The sequence below is a fragment of the Syngnathoides biaculeatus genome, chromosome 5 (genome assembly GCF_019802595.1).
Source record: "Syngnathoides biaculeatus isolate LvHL_M chromosome 5, ASM1980259v1, whole genome shotgun sequence".
Lineage (NCBI taxonomy): Eukaryota > Metazoa > Chordata > Actinopteri > Syngnathiformes > Syngnathidae > Syngnathoides > Syngnathoides biaculeatus.
The window spans coordinates 9911293-9932726 of record NC_084644.1 but is presented as its reverse complement, the minus strand read 5'-3'; the positions used below and the strand labels follow the sequence as shown (position 1 = coordinate 9932726).

Sequence of the window (21434 nt, the reverse complement as noted above, 5' to 3'; positions counted from 1 at the left end):
GGTTTCAGGCTGTGTACCTAATGCATACTTCCAGGTATTAAATCACATGTAAATGGAATCTGGAGGCTTCTGTTGCACAATTTATTTCGGTACTGTACTGTATTATCAAAACAGTATGTGCGCTCTTACTCAATGTGTCCACCAGAGGGAAGTATTACCTTGGAGGAAAAAAGTATTTATACTGTGCATCTTTCATGTTCCGGTTCCGGTTGAGTTAGCGTGTGCGTGTGCGTGTGTGTGTGTGTGTGTGTGTGTGTGTGTGTGTGTGTGTGGTGTGTGTGTGTGTGTGTGTGTGTGTGTGTGTGTGTGTGTGTGTGTGTGAAGGGAAGTAGAACGTGAGCGTGGTCGTCTTTTTCCCGTCTGAAAATAAATCTATTTGGTTAAAACTAAATTAAAGAAGTACACCGAGAGTTATTACACAGGCTCCACTGCAAGACGCTGCGTTCAACAATTTCCTCTTCATAAATTCATAAAACACAACAACAAAAGATGAAAGACAACAACAAAAACGAAACGCAAGCCACCGTTGCTAAGGAATCCTATAACTCACCTGGTAAAGCATTATTTGTATGATTACGTTTTTTGCATCACGGTACAGTAAGGACCTATGCTTTTATTTTCGTAACTCTGTTCACGGAAACAACGTGACTTTTAGTTTGGAAAGCATGACCGGAAACCTTACTGAGTTTACTTTAACTGCATCTGTGCGAAAACAACAACAAAAAAAAGAATGTACAAGAGACGATGCAGTGTGACAAGAGATCGAAAAGTAACTTGACGTTATAGTCGAGGACAGGAGTGCCTTTCATGGCAACCATACGGGTAGATGTGGTGCTGTCGTGGCTTATTTTGTGTCTATGTGGTCGGCTGTGGACGAGCCAGACTCCCGCTGACGGGTAAGTCCGTTGAGTTTGACTGAGATACTCGTTAGTTAGCCTGCATAAACTTTTTTTTTTTTGGTCCTTCCTCAAAATACTCTGCCAACAATTATATACAACTTTGAGTTATTTTGTCCTCTAGAAAACTTTTTTACTCGACTATGGCTCGCCTACTTCCACATTTCACAACCATTTAACGTGGTCGACATTTTTGACTCCACTGGAGCTAATTTTGTGTTGTGGTTTTTTTACATTTTCAATACCTATTACCGTATTTGCTTTTAAAAGAAACATATTTACATATTTAATGTATGTATCGCTAATGTAGCACAAATTATACGCCTCTAATGTAGGTTATTTATATATTGAATGACTATATTTTATACTTCGAATATGCGATGTAAATTTAATTGCAAGAAACTTCGAATTAGAATCAGCTTTATTGTCCTTTAAAATTTGTCCCTCCAGATTTTAAATGCACAACACCACTTTTCAGGCGGCACAGTGGAGCAACTGTAAAGCGTTGGCCTCACAGTTCTGTGGTCCCGGGTTCAATCCTATTCCTGGGCCTGCCTGTGTGGAGTTTGCATGTACTCCCCGTGCCTGTGTGGGTTTTCTCCGGGCCCTCCGGTTTCCTCCCACATCCCAAAAACATGCAACATTAATTGGATACTAAATTACCCCGAGGTGCGATTGTGAGTGCGACTGTTCTCTGTCCCCATGTGCCTTGCGATTGGCTGCCAACCAGTTCAGCGTGAATCCCGCCTCCTCCCCGTTTACGGCTGGGGTAGGCTCCAGCACTCCTGCGACCCTTGTGAGGATAAGCAGCTAAGAAAATGCATGGATGGACGGATGGATAGTTTTTTTTCACTTAACTACAGTACATGGCGGTGCTCCAGGTGGATGGCTGCTCCCTGTGTTCCCACCCTCATCATTCATTTGTTGACTCCGACTCATTTGTGTCATTGTCGGCGTCTGAAGTGCCAAACGGTGAGGGACTGTCGTGATGCAAGCCGGCCGGGCGGACTTGAAGCTTGCTAAGCAGCAGTGCGTGATTTTCTTCTCACCGTGGGGTGAAGTGTCAGTCTTTTTTTTGGGGGGGGGGGGAATGATGATTTATTCCAAAAACAGTCCTGGATTGTCAATTGTCGTTTTTTTTTTTTTTTTATATCATGATGTGTAAGTAATTAATGTAAGCCTTGAATGTACCATATTCTCAGCATTTTTTTATCTGTTCTATATTCCGAATACCTTTGCACCAAAACTCATGACAGACATCCATCCATCTATTTTCTTTGCTGCTTATCCTCACAAGCATCACTGGAGTGCTGGAGCCTATCCCAGCTCTCAACGGGGAGGAGGTGGGGTACACCCCGAACTGGTTGCCAGCCAATCGCAGGGACATGGAGACAAACAGCCACACTCCCAATCACACCTACGGACAATTTTAGAGTGTCCAATCAATGTCGCGTGTTTTTGGGAAGTGGGAAGAAACTGGAGTGCCCGGAGAAAACCCACGCAGGCACGGGGGGAACATGCAAACTCCACAGAGGCAGGTCCGGGATTGAACCCGGGACCTCAGAACTGTGAGGCCAACTTTTTCCAGCTGAACCACCATGCCGCCTTATGACAGACATATTGAATATTGTATACATAATTAGTATAAGCCTGTACTGTACCATATCCACATAATATGCATTTGTCCTAACACATGTGTCCTATGCTTTTACACATCCATCCGTCCATCCATCCATTTTCTGTGCCGCTTATCCTCACGAGGGTCTTTGAATAGATATTATTTTTAAGAAAAAATAATGTATGTTAAAAAAAAGTATATGATGTTGATTTTCTCTGAACAATTCTTCCCACTTTTCTGTCCCTTACGTTACGTTCCCTCTTAAGGGTGTCGACGATGGAAAACGTTTTGGTGACCTACATGGACATCCTGCTGCCTTACACGGATGACCCAAGCACTCCTCACTCGCACCGCCAGGTCCGGGACTGTCAGCCCAGTGTGCACGGCAACCGCACGCACGAGATCTTTCCCGCCAGCAACCGAAGCAATCCGCCGGCGGCCGAGGCCAAGCTGCTCATATACAAACTTCCTGAACGTGTCGTGACGGGCAAGTATTCAACCACAGGGTTGGCAATGGGTCATGAAACCTTTTAGCAAATGCGGTTAAGCAGTGTAAAAATCCCCGAGCCGCAAGCTGTGTGGAGTTGGAGAATGGCTAAACTTTTAGTGTGGCTAACCCTTTAGCCACACTTAGCTCGTCCTCCTCCCTGGGAAGCCGATAAACATAAAGATGTGAGCCCAATTTAAATGACCTATTCATCATTCTGGGTGAGGATGAATGTTATGAGAAAATACTCTTAAATATACAAGAGGTTTTTTTTCTACGTGTGTGTGCTTATTTTAGACAAATATTGTTTGCGATTTAGAAAGTTGATTTTTTTTTTTTTTTTTTTTTTTAAATCTTCAGCATTATTCACAAAACAATAAATTCATCTTTTGTATGCCCTGAGGTGTACTTGTGAGTGCAACTGTTTGGTTGTCCCCATGTGCACTTGTGATTGGCTGGCATCCAGTTCAGGGTGTGCCACGCCTCCTGCCCGAAGTAAACTTGGATAGGCACCAGCATATTGAATTGTAAAAAAAAAAAAAAGTCCTTTAATCACAGTATAATATTGACCTATTTATTTTAAAAAATCCTTTAATCAGAGTGGAATGTTGACTTGTTCATTTAACGTCATGCCTTCTAAAAATGTAATAATGCAAGCACTGCAGATGACCGGGGTGGCACGGTGGCTCAGCTGGTAAAGCGTTGGCCTTACAGTTCTGAGGTCCCGGGTTCAATCCAGGACGTGCCTGTGTAGAATTTGCATGTTCTCTCCGTTCCTGGGTGGGTTTCTTCCGGGCACTCCGGTTTCCTCCCACATTCCAAAAACCTGCCACATTAATTGGACTCTCTAAATTGCCCCTAGGTGTGATTGTGATTGTGAGTGTGTGTGCCCATTGACAGCTGGGATAACCTCCAGCACTCCTTGCGACCCTCGTGAGGATAAGCGGCAAAGAAAATGGATGGATGGATGGATGTAGATGACCCGCTTAGCATGTCCTAACCGGTCGGCTACTGTGTGGCCATATTCCAAATCTGTGCTGGTCAATATTAGTAGACTAACTTTAGCTGTCAGATAATTGTAGCAAATTTTAAAAGCCGGACCAAGTGGTCTAAATTGACTCAAAGTCATCATAGTTAAAAGAAAGTGAGCAATATAATGAAAAAAAATAACAAAAAACATCAATTAAAGTGGCAAATGAAATGGGAAATGTTAAAGTGAGTAGGCAGTCTGGAATAGGTGTGTCTTGAATTTGGATTTGAAGAGGTAAAACCTGTTTTTCAGTTGAGATCACGATTCAATAAACTGTTTTCGGAGGCTGAAAGGATTAAGAGATTTCATTTTATTTTTGTAATTACTATAATTTCTGGACTGTAAGCCACACCTGATTATAAGCCTCAGTCAGTACATTTTTAAAGAATAAACCGTTTTGTGCACACATAAGCCGCACCTGTTTATAAGACTGTGCCCACATTGAAACATGAAATATTTACAAAGAAAGATGGTACACAGAAAGCGTTTTCAAAGTTTCAATAACATCTTCTTTTTCTTTCTACCTGTTAGGGGTCGCCACAGCGTGTCATCTTCTTCTATCTAAGTCTATCTCGTGCAATTCCTCTCTCTCACCCACAGTCTTCGTGTCCTCCCTCACCACATCCATCAACATTTTCTTTGGTCTTCCTCTCGCTCCTTTGCCTGGCAGCTCCATCCTCAGCACCCTTCTACCAATATACTCCGTCTCTCGCCTCTGAACAGGTCCAAACCATCCAAGTCTGCTCTTTTTAACCTTGTCTCCAAAACATCCAAATTTGGCTGTCACTCTAATGAGCTAATTTCTAATCCTGTCCAACCTGTTCACACTTTTCTTTCCAAGCAGTGGCTGATACGTGGCAGTAACACAGCAACAACGCGGTTTAGGGCTACCTGCTTTTATGACCTCTGAAAGCTTTTTTTTCCGTCTTTTTACATTGGTCCAGTTCTTCCCGCTGCCGTTTCCAACGTCTCACCATCGATTCATTTATGCCAAGTTTACGTGCAGCAGTTGTTTCCTTATTTATCGGCCAGCACGATTGCTTTTAACTTGAAAGCCTCGTCATATGCATTTCTTCTATTTTCTATGATGAGGGTCTGTGCATGCAAATTTTATTCATGTACAAAGCGCGAAGTTACATTAACCTTGTGTTTTTCTCGACACATATATTCCACCTCTCTCACTCGTAGCTTTTCTGCTAGTGCGCCCCTGGCAGCCCTTCAAAAAAAATAGACAAATTATCTGCATCATTGTATAAGACGCAGGGTTTAAAGCGTGTGACAAAAGACGCGCCTTATAGTCCATAAATTACGGGAATTATTATTAGTATTTTTAGTCGAGGTACTTGAAATACCCAAGTACCCAATCCTTGCAGGCCTAAACGTATTCATCACACTATTCAGAGGGGGTAGTGACCTAGCCCTGCCGCTAATAGCAAAATCTGCCAATAATTTTGGCCCCTACTGAAAGGTGTTTTTAAAATTGCCTACAGATGGCAAAATATGGCACGAAGGCACCTTTTTGACTTTCGGTTAGTTTCGGTTGGCCTAGCCTGGCGTTCATTCTCTTTGGTTGGCTTCAGGTCACTTTACGGTGGTCCACGACCCGCTGAGAACCCTGTCAGTACTGGAGCCCGGCCGCCCAGGAGGCTGCGGCAATTCCCGCTTGGCCACAGTGGAAGAGACATCCAAGGCCGCCGGCTGTCTGTACGCCCAGAACGCCGGCTATTTCAACACCCACACTGGCCAGTGCCTGGGGAACTTGGTGAGCGACGGCAGGATGGTGCAGGACAGTGGCGGCGTGCAAAACGCCCAGTTTGGCATCAGGAGAGATGGGACCTTGGTGACCGGGTAAGACGGATTATTTCTGCACTTGCATCCGCAGAGTTTGAAGGGCGCCATGTCAATTGTGCAACATGCATGATTTTTATGAAGCTGTTTGGCTTTACCATTATAAAAATCTGTGTTTTAGGGTGTTTTGTTTGTTTGTATTTTTATTGATCAAACAGTTATTTTGTGGATATTTGGCCAAGGTTTACAAAAGCAACATGCCGCCATTGTAAATACTGCAAAAAACAATCTGGATTGTTCACATGGTGGAGTTTATGCAATGCACAGCTGCATTTTTTTTTTTTTTTTTTTTTTTTAAACGTCACAGGCAGTGACATTTGTAGAGCTCGCATTTATAACTGCAGTAATCCTACACAAAGCAAGAAATAATTCACTCGAGGGCGGCATTTAAAAATATTATGTCACCGGGAGGGTGTTGGGAAATAAGAGTTTTCAACAAACATTATATTCGTACACTGTTCACAGGGTGGGGTTGTGGAAGGGTCTAACTGAGGAATTGTAACAGCACAGATAATTAGTATTTTAAAAAACAATTACATTCATCTTTGACGGGTACGTGGAGGAAGAAATTATCTTTGAGGTATACCTATATACAGTATTTTTGTAACACTAGCTTGTTAAAAGGATTGTAATATGTATACCTGTATAGAGCTCGTGCAGGTGAGGTCAGCATTTTCACGGCGCCAGATTGCCTTGTCCAAAAGAGCTGCTCGACAGTGTAGGGCATAAAGAACCGGAACAGAATACACACAATGCCCGAGACTTGTTGTACTGTTGGTTGTTGCAACAGATGAGACAGATATTCAAAGAGATCATTCTATGGAATACCAGCTGAAAAGACCAGAAAAGATCACTGGATTTCGGCAATTAAACGTGATGGACGGTGCACAACCAAATACGCGCGACTGTGTAGCGATCACTTCACTTCAGGTAGGAATTATTCTTCTCAATCTCAAATTACCAAGAAGTATTTATAATGCCAAATTGGCTCATTTGAGAAGAATGCATATGAAAAAAAATATGACATGGAGATGTCTCCAACGTACACGGAAGCGTGTTGCGGCCATACTTTAATCTTCGGTAAACCTCTCCCTGACAGTTTTTTTTTTTTAAATATGCATTGTTCTCAAATGAGTCCAATGCGTATTTCAAAAAAGAAAATAAACCGTCGGTCACACAGAGTTTTATGTAGATTAATGTGTGGCCGCAACACACTTCCGTATACGTTGGAGATGACTCCCTGGCACATTTTTTTTCTTTTTTTAAATACGCATTGGACCGATTTGAGAACAATGCATCTTAAAAAGAAAAAAAACTGTCACGGAGAGGTTTACCGAAGTTTAACGTGTGGCTGCAACACGTTTCCGTGTACGGAGGAGCCGATTCATTGTCTTTTTTTTTTTTTCAATCATAGTTAATGAATGCGAATTTGTGTAAAACCAGGGGTCATTCATTTAAATATTGGTATTTGTTTTGAAAAAATCTGAGGGGCTCCACCACTATGTGGGATTTATTCTTGATTGAGAACAGCTCTAACAACGAAGTATGTGTATGCGTCCAGACTTTTCTACGCTTTCAAACTCTTCCGTGTAAATCTCGACAATTTACTCACCAGATCCAAGTGTAGATTCAGTTGTCCAAGACAAGCAGAAGCGGGTTAACGGTCCACTTTCTTATCGGCGAAAACATTGACTTCGGCATTAAATATGAGTCCTTTATGCCAAGTGTGTCTCATTTTTCCACGTACCTTCGTTTATTATCACCTTCTAAATGTTTAACGAAATCGGAAAAAACTGTGGCCGTTGTGCTATAAGACGTATTTTCGTTTCGTCTCCAACTGACTTAGCATTGAGCAATGCTTTGCTTGACCGGCAGTATGGCCAGTCACGTGACTTTGGTGACATAGGTGCACAAGGTCTGTACTCTATTGTGTGTTTATCCATTTTTTTGTGTAAGTTTAGCTTATTTTTATTAAAATAAGCCTTTCGTGTCAGCAGGTATCTGTCTCAAGAGGAAGTTTTGGACCAATTTAACCCCTTTGTTCAGTTGATCACCGGAGTGGTGTGGCTGCTCAGAAATGGGGAGGTTTACATCGAGTCCAGTTTGACAGCTGAGTGCGACAAGACTCAGGAGACCGGTATGAACGTTCTCGTGGGTCCTCGGGTTCTTCCACGTGGTCACACACAGGAGTTTGTGACCAAAGGTGTGCCGTGTTCTTTCGCAGGCTCTTTCCGCTATTTCACCGAGGTCATCTCGGCCAGGACGGCGTTGGGTCACGATGCCGAGGGCAGGGTCATCTTGCTCCAGGTGGATGGACGGACGGGAGAAAGTGGGTACGAAGAACTAAAAAGACTTTTTACTTGATTTGTAAAAACTCAACAACTACTCAAGTATAATGCTGAGGGGCCAAGATTTAGGTGAAAAATATCCATTTAAATAACTGATTATAATTGTAATTATATTTGTTTGGGTGTGCCAGATGTGAATGGAAGAAAAGGGAACTTTAGAAATGGTTCAATTGGCGACTTGTAGCTAATTTTGAGACGTATGACACCGTCGCTGTTGTCATGTGCGCTAAATGGTAATATTTTTATTCCCATAAAACCATTTTATAATCATCTACTCATTGCAAGACCCTGTATTGATTAGTACCCATTGTAACTTAGGCGAGATCTTTATGTCAGTATACAGTGAACACCCACGTATTCGTGGTTTGCTATTCGCAAAATTACCTTTTAGCAAATTATTGTTTTCACGACAAGATGTCACATCTGGGTGCCTATGTTGAAATGAGAGAGGAGCTTTACTTAGACTAGTGGGTTTTTTTTGCCATCTTTTGAGATCTGTACAGTTTGGGGCTTGATGACTGTATTACAGGGCCCCCTGGTGGGCAAAGTGGGTACACAAGTAGGAACGCATTGAAATAAATTGAAGCATTATGTCATAAGGCACTAACTCGTTTTTTTTAACTTTCATTTAATTTGCTATTACTCTGTAAAGTACAATAGTATATAGTGCTATTTTAAAACACATTAAAAACATTTTGTTGGGTTTGATTAATGTCATTTTCTTACATGTCAAAGGAGGACAGGTGATTTGAGATCACGGAATATAAACTAAGACCTCAAGACACCACTGTTTGTGCCTTGAGATAGTAAGGTTTGAAAACACTTTGGAAATAATGTGCAATGTAAACAGGCTTGTTAAATCATGCAGTTCAAGTCTGATGAATATAAAATTTAAGTTGGGGGAAAGTCCTAGTCATGATTGAAGTCCCCTACCTTTGCTGAATGCTTGCCTCAAGATTTCGCACATTTTAACAGAATGAGCCTTTTTGAGATGGCCGTCTTCCTGAAGAATAATGGAGTCATCAACGCCATCAATCTGGACGGTGGCGGTTCTTCCACCTTTGTGTCCAACGGCTCTTTGGCCAGCTACCCTTCTGATGAATGGTAGGTTGCGCCTCAAAAATAATAAGGACGTCTTGCTGTCACCTCTATTTTCATGCCCTCTCAATCCCACCACAGCAAAACAGACAAAAGGTGGCGCTGCGCTCGGGCAGTCTCCACCGTCTTGTGCGTCCATCCGCAGCGTTGCCATCCGTCGGACTGCGGCGCCCACGGAGTCTGTGCCGCCAGTAAGCGTCCACTCCCCAAAACCATAAACAGTCAGCTCTAAGCCCATTTTCTACCTCATGTGTTTGATTTCTCTGTCTGCTGCAGGTGGTTGTCTCTGTGATGCCGGATGGACAGGCAAGAACTGTAGTCAAGGTATTCAGAAACACACTCTATAATGCACAAAAACTGTAACAAATGAACTTCAACATGTATTATTTGTGCTATCAAGAGGAAGTCACCTCTATTTCCATACCAAGACAGAAGTGTCTACCGTAATTTCCGGCCTACAGAGCGCACCGGATTATAAGGCTCACCCGGTACATTTGTAAAGGAAATATCATTTGGTACATAAATAAGCCACACCTGTGTAAAAGCCGCAAGTGCCCACATTGAACCCCACATTGAGATATTTACAAAGAAAGTTGGTACACAGAGTTTTCAAAGTTTTAAAACCTTATCTTGGCTTAACATAGCAACAACACGGTAGCACGAACAGAGCTGGTTAAAAAAAAAAAAAAAAACGTACTGGTTAAAAAAAAAAAAAAACTGCCGCGGCAGCTACAAGGTAGCAACATGGTTCCACAACAATAACAGAGCCGTTTAAAAAAAAAAAAAACACCTAAATCACTGAGACGTGGTAGTAACACAGCAGAAACACGCTAGCACAGCGCTAACAGGGCCAGTTAAAAAAAAAACACACTGGTAAAAATCACTGAGACACGGCAGTAAAACAGTAGCAACACGCTAGCACAGCGCTAACAGGGCCGTTTAAAAAAACATACTGGTAAAAGTCACTTCCTCGGCACATATGTTCCACTGGTCTCACACGTTTTCCGCTCGAGTACCTCCCGCGGCCGTTAGAAAAAAAAAATGCACAAATTAGCCACATCACCGCATAAGCCGCAGGGTTGAAAGCGTGTGGAAAAAAAGTCGCGGCTTATAGGTTGGAAATTACGTTATATAAAATAATGTGAAAACTATATATTGTCTTTCTGGTCTCAGAGTGCCTCCTGGGTTTCTATGGCAAAGGCTGCAATCAGACGTGCTCCTGTATGAACGGCGGCTCGTGCCATCACGTCCACGGGGGCTGCAGCTGCGCTCCGGGGTTCACTGGAAAATCCTGTGAAGGTACAAGGCATTTATCATCATGACAGAAGGCCAACCGTCATTTGTATTCTAGTTGGTTTGGTTTTTGCATCAAGATTCAGTTGACAGACTTGATCAGGTATTAATTGTGCGAGCGAGAGGAGCTAAGAAAGGGTTTTGACAGGAGCTAATTTAGACATCTCTTAAAAGAGGATTCGTGTTTAGTGTAGTTGATAGAGACATCACAAGAACATTGAACAAACTAGATGCACCGGTTCAAGTGTTTTAGCACGAGTGCTAAATCTCATCACTTGTTCACTAGAGGCTTAAAAAAATACATATATTACAAGTAGCATCAGCGTAAAGAGTTTATGCTTTTCTGTTCCTTTACAGTGATCCTACCATATTGGCTTTTTTTTGTCTATTTTCTAAATTGTCTGTTTATAAGGTTAGAGGACAGATTTCTTTGCGGTTGTTGATGTTTGTAACTTAGATTTGTTTATGAAGACATTTCATGTTTGTTTTGACCTTCTTACATATACTGTGTTATAACGCGACTGAAATTTTCAGTGTTGTCCAGATAAATTCCCAAGTACTTTGTTTCATTTACTTGTTTGATTAAATTATTGTTATGCACATGAAATGTACTGTTACGAACCAAAATTTTAATTAAGAAAGGGATGGAAGCAGGTTTCTTCATTTTGTTAGCTGAATGAGATTCAGTCACCCACGTGTTGTTTTTAAATAAGGTTTGTGTTGGATCTTTTTCAGTCTGTGGAGGATGCACGAGATAGGCTTAGATGGAAAAAGATGACCCGTAATGGGACAAGCCGAAAGAAAAAGAAGAAGACTGGGTGTTTAAGCAGAGACATTGATTAACAGTATTGTCTGCCTACAGTGACAATTTACAGCCAGACAGCAATTTGGGAGGTTATTTATATAGATTGGAACAATATTGGAGCTAGAACAGATCCATGTGGCACTCCCAAGTCATTAGCCCAGAGACTGGATGGACTTAACCCCGTTTACCTTCACACACCTCTTCAAAACTCTTATGTTGTACTCGTGGTCTCAGAATGCGTGCAGGGTTTCCACGGCGATGGGTGCAATCTGACATGCTCCTGCATGAACGGCGGCTCGTGCCATCACGTCCATGATAACTGCAGCTGCACGCCGGGTTTCACTGGAAAAACCTGTGATGAAGGTATATGTTATGACCCATATTTCCATGATTAAAATGAGTTGCGGATGCCACTGAGCCGCAGACGGACCGAATTCTCGTTGTGTCCTGACTTCGACGTGTATTCATTGAATTAGCGGGAGCACCAAAAAGAAGGGGCTGACACAAGTCTATACAGACGCCCGCCCAAAAAGTATTAATTTGCAAAACAGTGCATCGTATTTCTGATCCCAGAGTGCCTGCCGGGTTTCTATGGCGACGGCTGCAATCATTCGTGCTCTTGCATGAACGGCGGCTCGTGCCATCACGTCCACGGAGGCTGCAGCTGCGCTCCGGGCTTCATTGGGAAAACCTGTGAAGGTAAAAAAAAAAATTTGGTAACATTGCAAGAATCGAATGTGGTATTTTTAGTTTAACCGGGTTGGGTTTTGCGTGTATTCATAGCAAACCATGATGTGTACTGATCATGCTAGTGAGAGGAGCTAAGAAAAGAAGCTGACACAAGCTGATTGTATGTAGATGTCCATTAATTAAATGTATCCTGTGTTCTTGGTCTCAGAATGTCTGTCTGGTTACTATGGCGACGGATGCAATCAGACGTGCTCCTGCATGAACGGTGGCTCGTGCCATCACGTCCACGATAACTGTACCTGTACACCGGGTTACATTGGAAAAACCTGTGGGGAAGGTATTTGCCCATATTTCTATGATTAAAATAAATGAGATGTCATTGAGTGTGAGCCGGTCACCTTCCTCGGAGCCACAAACAGACCAATTTACAGATGAATCATATTGTTTAGTTTTGCTGTATCTTTTTTTTTTAAATCACTTGATGCAATTGTTGGACATAAGGACATACCATAATGCCCCTCTTGGTCATACATACATAATGACCAAGAGGAGCAAAGGTGGAGCTGACACAAGCTTATGAAGACATCCACGGGTTGGCGCGTACAACTATATTTTGTTTCCGATCTCAGAGTGCTTGCCTGGTTTCTACGGCGATGGCTGCACTCAAACGTGCTCCTGCATGAACGGCGGCTCTTGCCATCACATCCACGGGGGCTGCATCTGCTCTCCGGGGTTCACTGGAATAAGCTGCGAAGAAGGTACTTGTTATTATTCATATTTACAAGATGATGATTAGTTGTAGACTAGAAGTGCTCGGGCCAGGTTTGCATTTCTTTGGCTGGGATCATCATTGTGGGAACGTGAAGAGCTCAGCCCTTTGAGTTTTTATAGACCCATCGTCATATCATCGTCATCATTTTTACTCTAATTCCTGGCCTACAGAGCGCACCTGGCTATAAGCCTCACCTAATACATTTGTAAAGGAAATACCATTTGGTACATATATACGCCGCAGCCGTGTAAAAGCCACAAGTGCCTACATTGAAACACGAGATATTTACAAAGAAAGATGGTACACAGAGTTTAACGCTAGCTCCGCCGCGCTAACAGGGCCGGTTAAAAAAAAAAACATACTGGTTAAAATCACTGAGACACTGTAGGAACACGCTTGCGCAACGCTAACAGGGCCGGACCGGTAAAAGTTACATCCTCGGCACATATACTTCACCGGTGTCACTCTTACCTTTTCCGGTCAAGTGCCCCCTTGCGGCCGTTAAAAAAATTTGCACAAATTAGCCGCATCATCGCATAAGCCACAGGGTTGAAAGGGTGTGAAAAAAGTCGTGGTTTATAAGCCAAAAATTACGGTAGTTTAGCTGCTTGGGTTTTGGATCACATGATGCAGTTGACACAATTTTATGTAGATATTTCCTGAAAAGAGGATTCATGCAGAAAACTGCATATTATGTTTCTTATATCAGAGTGTCTGCCGGGTTTCTATGGCAATGGCTGCAATCAGACGTGCTCCTGCATGAACGGCGGCTCCTGCCATCACGTTCATGGAGGCTGCAGATGCACTCCGGGGTTCATTGGAAAAACCTGTGAAGAAGGTACAAGAAACTAGCCAACAATGAAGAAAGAAATAAACAACTCTTGTGGTCTTGCTTTAGCTGGTTAAGGTTTTACGTTATATGATGCAACTGACAGACTTGTATTGACATTAACATGTATTGACTATGCTAGTGAGAGGAGCTAAGAGAAAGAGTTGACATAATTTCAAATAGACATTACAAAGAAAGAGGATTAATGTATGTTGTAAATCGCGTTTCTGGTCTCAGAGTGTCTGCCGGATTTCTACGGCGATGGATGCAATCAGAAGTGCTCCTGCAGCAACGGCGGCTCGTGCCATCACGTCTCCGGAAGCTGCAGCTGCTCTCCGGGGTTTACTGGAGAATCTTGTGAAAAAGGTATCATTTGTCATGACCATCCATCCAACCATTTTCTTAGTCGCTTATCCTCACGAGGGTCGCGGGGAGTGCCGGAGCCTATCCCAGCTGTCAACGGGCAGGAGTACACCCTGAACTGGTTGCCAGCCAATCGCAGGGCACATTGAGACAAACAGTTGCATTCACAATCACACCTACGGGCAATTTAGAGTGTCCAATTAATGTTGCATGTTTTGGGGATGTGGGAGGAAATTGGAGTGCCTGGAGAAAGCCCACGCAGGCACGGGGAAAACATGCAAACTCCACGCAGGTGGGTCCGGGATTGAACCCGGGACCTCAGAACTGTGATGCCAACGCTCTACAGCTGAGCCACCATGCTGCCCTGTTATGAGCAATATTTCCATATCACAAAATCAATTATATGTCACCTTCCTCAGAGGGACCAAGCTCCAGATAAATGTCGCGTTGTGTTCCCGGTCGCAGAATGTCTGGAGGGTTTCTATGGCGACGGCTGCAATCAGACGTGCTCCTGCATGAACGGCGGCTCGTGCCATCACATCCATGGAAGCTGCAGCTGCGCTCCGGGGTTCACTGGAAAAACCTGTGAAGAAGGTACATGTTATGAACCCTAATGACTCGTTGTCTTTTATTTAAAGAAAATCTAAGTGGGGGGTGAACAAGGATGGAAGGGGGATCTGCAGGCCAATACGAACTCACAAACCCCAGTGCCACTGAATTCGGGCCGTTGCGTTGAATGTCAATACAAAGACAATATTGAGTTGAAAATCCTTGAAATGAAATGAACCACAAAGATAAGATGCTTCACGTTCCAAGTGACGACAGAAAAGTTCGACTCCCACCAACGCTCAACATTAGTTCAGCAGCACGTTGTCCATTGATGCGTTCGTCCTCGGTGTGTCAGAATTTTGTGTTCAGTCGTCATCATCATTGCGCAACAACCCTTTTTTATCTTCTTTCGTCACAGACGAACGCTCACAAACCAAAGAGCAGGAGCCGAAAACTCATCTGACTGAGTAAGTTTAGAAATATATCTTACTTATTATAAAAATGTGACTTTAGTTAATTAGATTGTTTTCTGTAAATCTTCTTTTCCTTTTGACTTGTCCTGTTAGGGGTCACCACAGCGTCTCATCTTTTTCCATCTCAGATTGTTTTCCCCAAATATGACTTAATTTGATATGTCATTGTTAAAAAAAGACCATAACATTCTTTATACCCCCCTTCCCTGTCTGTCCCTTCCCTTTTGCTTATGTTCCTATGTATTCATTTTTATTGTTTTTCATATTTTGTTTGCTTTATGTTGTTTTCCCTGTACTAATTCTTCTTTTATGGTATTTTCTCATTTTCTGTCTTTTTCTCATTTTTATTCTTGACCTACTTTGTTTTTTCCCCTCTTTTCCATTTTGTTCACTTTCAATTTCCAAATTCATCATTCTTTTACTTATTGTCTCCTTTTATTTTTGACAATTTGCACCTTTTTATAGAAAACATCTACTTAGTCACAACTCATATTCTGCCGTTTTATCCTGGCAAAATTGACAAAAATTGTCAATTTTCTTATCCTTTTTTTTTCCCTGTTTTCAACTGAAACACATCATAATTCCCGGCCTACAGAGCGCACCTGGTTATAACCCTCAGCGAGTACATTTTTCAAGGAAATGCCATTTGGTACATACATACGCCGCAGCTGTGTAAAAGCCGGAAGTGCCCACATTGAAACACGAGATATTTACAAAGACAGTCAGTACACAAAGAGTTTAACGTTAGCTCCGCGCTAACGCTAACAGGGGCGGTTAAAATAAAACTTACTGGTAAATATCACTGAGACACGCTTGTAACACAGCAGAAACACGCTAGGACAGCGCTAGCGCAGCGCTAAGAGGGCCGGTAAAAGTCACTTCCTCAGCACATATATTCCACCGGTCTCATTCTTACCTTTTCCGCTCGAGTGCCCCCTTGCGGCCGTTAGAAAAAAATGCACAAATTAGCCGCATCACTGCATAAACCGCAGGGGTGAAAGCATGTGAAAAACGTTGCGGCTTGTAGGCCGGAAATTACAGTAACTGTTTTTTTTTTTCCTGATATAACTTTATTCCCATTACATTTTCCGCCCAAAATATGATATGATACCATCCACAGGAGAACATGGCTGACACTGACCATCATCCTGAGCGTTCTGCTGCTCCTCAGCCTCCTGGCGCTGGCTATGCAACTGTGCAGGTTTTCACTGCCGACTCGCACAGGTGCCAACTACACCTACCTGCCGCTGACCGCCCTCGACGGGGGAGACTCCAACGAAGGGGGGCCCGGGAGATGGGATCGGGATTGCTCCACCTCTCTGGAATTAATATAACACTTGAAGAAAAGCCACTAAGCTGTTCCCGTGGCTTTCACACCCTGACAAAGTCTGCGGCGCTGTAAGGTCTGTAGCATTTTTTTTTCACCCATAAGAAATGACATTGCAAATTCATTCAACAAGTCGGCACGCGATGGGTTGCGTGACATCAACGCCGACTAATTTAACCACATTCCCTCGACACCAGATAAGTTAAAGTGAACGCCCATAGAGATTCGGTTACATTGTCACTGGCGGTATTTCATCACCGACTGCAGGAGAACAGCTCGCTTCTGCAATTGTCAGGTGGCAAAAAAAATTATATTATTTATCATTCATCTTCATTTAATTCCTGCTACACCACTGTTTGTGAAATGTTTTTTTTAAATATGACAACTCAATATGAATGTAATTTTTAAGGAAAATTTTGGAGCTTGAGGTAGTTCTCAGGGATACTTGCTGCTACCTGCCATCTGAAACAACTGTAAAAATGCAGTACAAACTTATTTTTGAAAGAATGTGAAATTTTTCATGCAGAAATTACGGAAAAATTTAGATATTTCCAGTACAATGTTAAACAAATGAAGAAATAAATATATTCATTTTTCTGGCTGTTGTCAATTTGTGATGGCTTGAGTGGGGTAGGGGGAAACTGTCCGGATGGAAAACCTGCCTCAGAGCGCTGGTTAGGGGGGGCTTCACAGACAAGCTAGCTGGGGGGCAGTGATGCAGCTTTTAAATTCTATAGTTTTTTTTTTTCCTCAAATTATTTTCTTTTTACATTCTTTATCCTTTTCTGATATTTGTTGCAATTGTTTTCTTGTCATTCTATTTAAGCTTTTTTAATATTTTTTCAAATTTGTACTTTTCCCCCCATATTTATTCTCGTATTTTATTGTTGTCTAGTTTTTCCTTTTCTTTTTGGGATTTTTTTTTAACATTTTTGTATTCATTATTCGTCATATTTTCAATTTTTTCCATTTCTTCATTCTTTTCATTGTTCACATTTGTACTTTTTGTTCTTTGAGTTCTCCTTTTCCATTTGACATTTCCATATTGGATTTTTTTCTTTTTTTTTCTAAAAATCAAATTTTCTGTTTTTAGTTTTCATGTACTTTTATTTATATGTATTCATCTTATTAGTCCTTTTTTTCATTCTTCTCCTTTTCTTATTCAACTTTAAAAAGCAATTTTTTTGTGGTTTTCTGTATCCCTTTGACTAAATTTGATCCTTTCCTGTTGCCAATTTCTCCACCCCCCATTTCTCTTTGGACATATTTCCTATTGCTGAGGTGCCTGGTGTTCTGGTTTGGCCATATCTTGTTCCAGGCAGTTGCAACACATTATGGGGGGGATGTCGAAAATGAAACTATTGATTGGCTGACATAAGATTTGGATTCCACTAAAGAAATGGTGGTAATGTTTATTGATGATGCCAACACATACACACACAAATATCTTAAAGCTTGTCTGGCTAACGCGGCTGCGGCTCGCTAGCTAGTCCGGCTGTCACACCGCTGGTCTAAAAGTCACTTATCACCTCCATGGCAACGATCAAGCTACATTTCTATCATTTATCACAAAAGCAGCACGAGTCGTAATAGGAAAAGATGGTTAAAAAAAACATACTAGTAAAAATCACTGAGACACGGCAGTAACACGCTTGCGCAGCGCAAACGGGGCCGTACCGGTAAAAGTCACTTCCTCGGCACATATATTCCACCAGTCTCACTCCTACCTTTTCCGCTCAAGTGCCCCCTTGCGGCTGTTAGAAAAAAATGCACAAATTAACCGCATAAACCGCAGGGTTTAAAGTCTGTGGAAAAAAGTTGCAGTTTATAGCCCAGAAATTACGGTATTTGTATAGTATGTCATTTTTTTTTTTATACACATGCTCAATGCAAATAATGCATACATAATGCATTTACATCACTAGATATGTATGTAAACATGTGTATTCACACCTAAATGATCACATATGTATTTAATCACTAATACATATACGCACGTTAAACCCACAGAATCACAATCATTTGCCTTAATACATATTTTATAGTCTCATGCATTCTGAATGCTGAGTTTTGATTTTGACTTTTGGAATCTGCACGATAAATGTTCTTAGAATCACGTGATGTCTTATTTGACAAATCCTCCCTAATTTAGCTTTGCTAATGGACCATACAACCCGATATTTCTTGTCATTCTGTAAATAAAACAGTCACTACACAATCCTATATTTAACAAATTAGTGCCAAAACATATTGAATGAAACATAACTGATTTAAAAAAGAAAAAAAGCTGTGCAAGGAAAAGAAATAGAAAAAGAAAATAGAAAAATATTATTTTTTTTTTCTTGTGTGCATGCGTTTCAGCTGAGACATAAATGTTCTTGACAAAATCAAAATATTTCTGACAAAATAAGCAGAATCCTCTTGTGAGGTGATGATAAAGAAGTACATCTCTGCTTTTGTGTGTTTTTGAGGGTGAATTTTGCACTATGCTTTTTATTCTAATTTTTTTCAAGATACTGTATTTGTTCCCTTTCTCTTTTCTTTTTGTTATGTTTTACCCAATTTTTCCACCTTCACTTCACTCCTTTTTTTAAACAATTTTTTTCATAATTTTTTTCTCGTTTCCATTGTTTTTCTTTGGCAGACTTAAAAATATAATAATACAGATAAAATAAAAAACAAAAAATTGAAAATACAAGTGCAACAAAAAAAGGAACAAATTAGTTTGGAAAGGTCAAAATGACCTAAATTAAAATAAATACATTTCAAAATGCCCAGTATTACAAAATTCTTCTCATTTTTAAAATTATTGAATTTTTTAATTGGTGAATATTTGGATATATAGATGTGTAAAATGTATTTAAAATCTGCAGTTTACTTTCCATGTACATTATAAATCATTTATTCATAAATGATTTTAAAAGTATTTGTTGCATTACATATAACCTTGTCATTTAAAATAGTGAATCAGATCATGTACCCGTCTAATGACCCAAAAAAAAAACATTTATATAAAATTTAAATAAAATTTGAACAAATTTTATCAATGACAGTAACAGGTCTGATGGTGATAATGAAAAAAATGTATTAAAATAAAAAGAAAATCTAAATAAATGTGAATACAAATGTAAAAAGAAAAACAAAAGAGAAAAACTTGGCGAAAAAATATATATTATATATATATTTTTTATTTTAGTTTTTTTTAAAATGACATAAGGTATAAGATGGACATTTCCAGATAATAATTGAGTTGTTGTTGTCATGTTGACGCAAGCAGATTGTGACTCGGAGGACTTTGCCACTGATATAAAGTCAATAATTCTGATGCAACACCACAGAGAAAGAGTGTGTGTGGTTGTGTATTTTTGTGTCATTTGCTCCCGTGGGTGTGTTCACATTTTTGCGGCCCAACACTCCACCCTAAGTATGAAACTACAAATAAACGTCATGACAATTACACAGAATTGTGCGATTAAATGAAGAAAGTCAACGCCAAAAGCAACAGCACGAGGTCAGATCGGCGGTCATTGCCTTGTAGACTCCGCCCACATTCCACTGGCCGTGTTTACGCCCTGAAGTGTGGGAAGGTCGTGACCCTCCCTTGTAAACATGCGAGGTCAACACTGGAATAAAACGTCCTTGAATAAAAATGCGAAGTAAAACGCTGACATTTAAAAGCACAACAAAAGCAGAAAATTCAAACCATTTATATATTTTTTTCTTTCTTTTTTTCCCCCCCCACCCATCATTTTTTTTCTCCTTCCCCTCAGCAATAAAGTCATGACCCTGTGACCCTTCTACCACCCATGTAGTCACCATGGTAACGGTCACAAGACCAGGCGCTGATGCTTTTTGCCGTTATTATTTTTATTATGGCGGTAGATGTCAATTTTGGGATATTTGTTGTTCAATCAAAACTACACCAAGGATCCAGCGCAGAAGAAAACTGCCCAAAATTATTTAAAAAGAAACATAATGAATGCACATTAAATAATCCTCAAAAGTGAAAAAGCAAAATAATCACTCAAAAATAATAAAATGCAATACAAATTAAACATTATTTTGTGGAGATATAATTTTTTACATGTAAACAATATTCTAAACAAAATGAAACATTTTGAAATAGACAAAAATATAAAATTGTAGAAGAAAAAGAAAAAAAATAAATGGAAATGCAAAAACTAATATTTTTAGTTATTATTTTACTAATATAACACATGAAGGAATACAAATTGCACAAAAAGAAAAGAAAATGCATGCAAAAACAAATTGAATGGAAAAAATCTAAATGAAAATAAAAATCTGGAATCTAAATGACACTTTTTATATTTTATATATGTATATATGCTTAATACAAATCAAATGTTTAAAAATGCCTCTATGTAGAATAATTCATAAAAAGTTAAACCAAGTATTTACAGTTCATAGGTTTTTATATTATATTAAATATTTTATGATTAGTTAAGCTTTTTATAAGTCAAATTGAATAATAAAAATACGCAAATAGATTTTTAAATAAAATTTAAATAAATCATAAAGCATTAAAACAATTTATAACCGTACTATAATGCAAATTAATAGACGAAACAATATTTTGTAATCTAACATATGTCCAGAATACAAACAAAAAAATGATACATTTTAAATCTAATGAGATTAAATACAAAAAAAATACAAAAACTGTAAAAAAATATATATATAATTCTCATTAAAGCTAAATAAATTACCAGTAAATACCCTAACTCTATTAATAGGAAAACAAAAATAAAATGAAAATAATAGACAAAATGTGTGCCGTAAACCAAGAGAAATGCCTGTAATGTAACTATTTCCAGATGCTTCAGTGCCTCTATTTAACATTGCGTAAGATTTTTGTGCTGTGTTACTACTACAGAAAACAATCACACACGGCAAAAAAAAAAAAAAGTGGAAATCAACACTAATATGACGCAATGCTCAACTCCTCCATTCAACAGTTGCTTTTCGTGATCCTCTGCTGTACGTCTGG

The 21434-nt window shown here is 40.2% G+C and overlaps 1 protein-coding gene across 3 annotated transcripts; it reads left to right on the top strand.

The window, feature by feature from the left end:
- The first annotated feature begins 278 nt into the window (after positions 1-278).
- On the top strand, positions 279-17025 carry nagpa (N-acetylglucosamine-1-phosphodiester alpha-N-acetylglucosaminidase). Of its 3 annotated transcripts, none has more exons than XM_061820803.1 (18): positions 279-553; positions 2781-3001; positions 5612-5879; positions 7874-8016; positions 8104-8212; positions 9203-9331; positions 9407-9516; positions 9602-9649; positions 10499-10624; positions 11658-11786; positions 11997-12122; positions 12322-12450; positions 12743-12871; positions 13595-13723; positions 13952-14080; positions 14543-14671; positions 15045-15093; positions 16220-17025. In XM_061820803.1, exons 2-18 carry the CDS (start codon positions 2791-2793, stop codon positions 16431-16433), a joined length of 2307 nt encoding a protein of 768 aa, XP_061676787.1. In that variant the 5' UTR covers positions 279-553; positions 2781-2790; the 3' UTR covers positions 16434-17025. The 3 variants fall into 3 exon arrangements, with proteins under 3 accessions (XP_061676787.1, XP_061676785.1, XP_061676786.1); XM_061820801.1 differs by lacking the exon at positions 279-553 and adding an exon at positions 646-896; XM_061820802.1 differs by lacking the exon at positions 279-553 and adding an exon at positions 647-896 and having other exon boundaries at positions 7877-8016.
- The last annotated feature ends 4409 nt before the right edge of the window (positions 17026-21434 follow it).

Coding starts and splice junctions, on each gene's coding strand:
- nagpa (XM_061820801.1), top strand. CDS start 808: ATGGCAACCATACGGGTAGATGTGGTGCTGTCGTGGCTTATTTTGTGT. Junction 897..2,780: donor AGCCAGACTCCCGCTGACGG/GTAAGTCCGTTG, acceptor TTCCCTCTTAAG/GGTGTCGACGATGGAAAACG. Junction 9,517..9,601: donor CCACGGAGTCTGTGCCGCCA/GTAAGCGTCCAC, acceptor TGTCTGCTGCAG/GTGGTTGTCTCTGTGATGCC.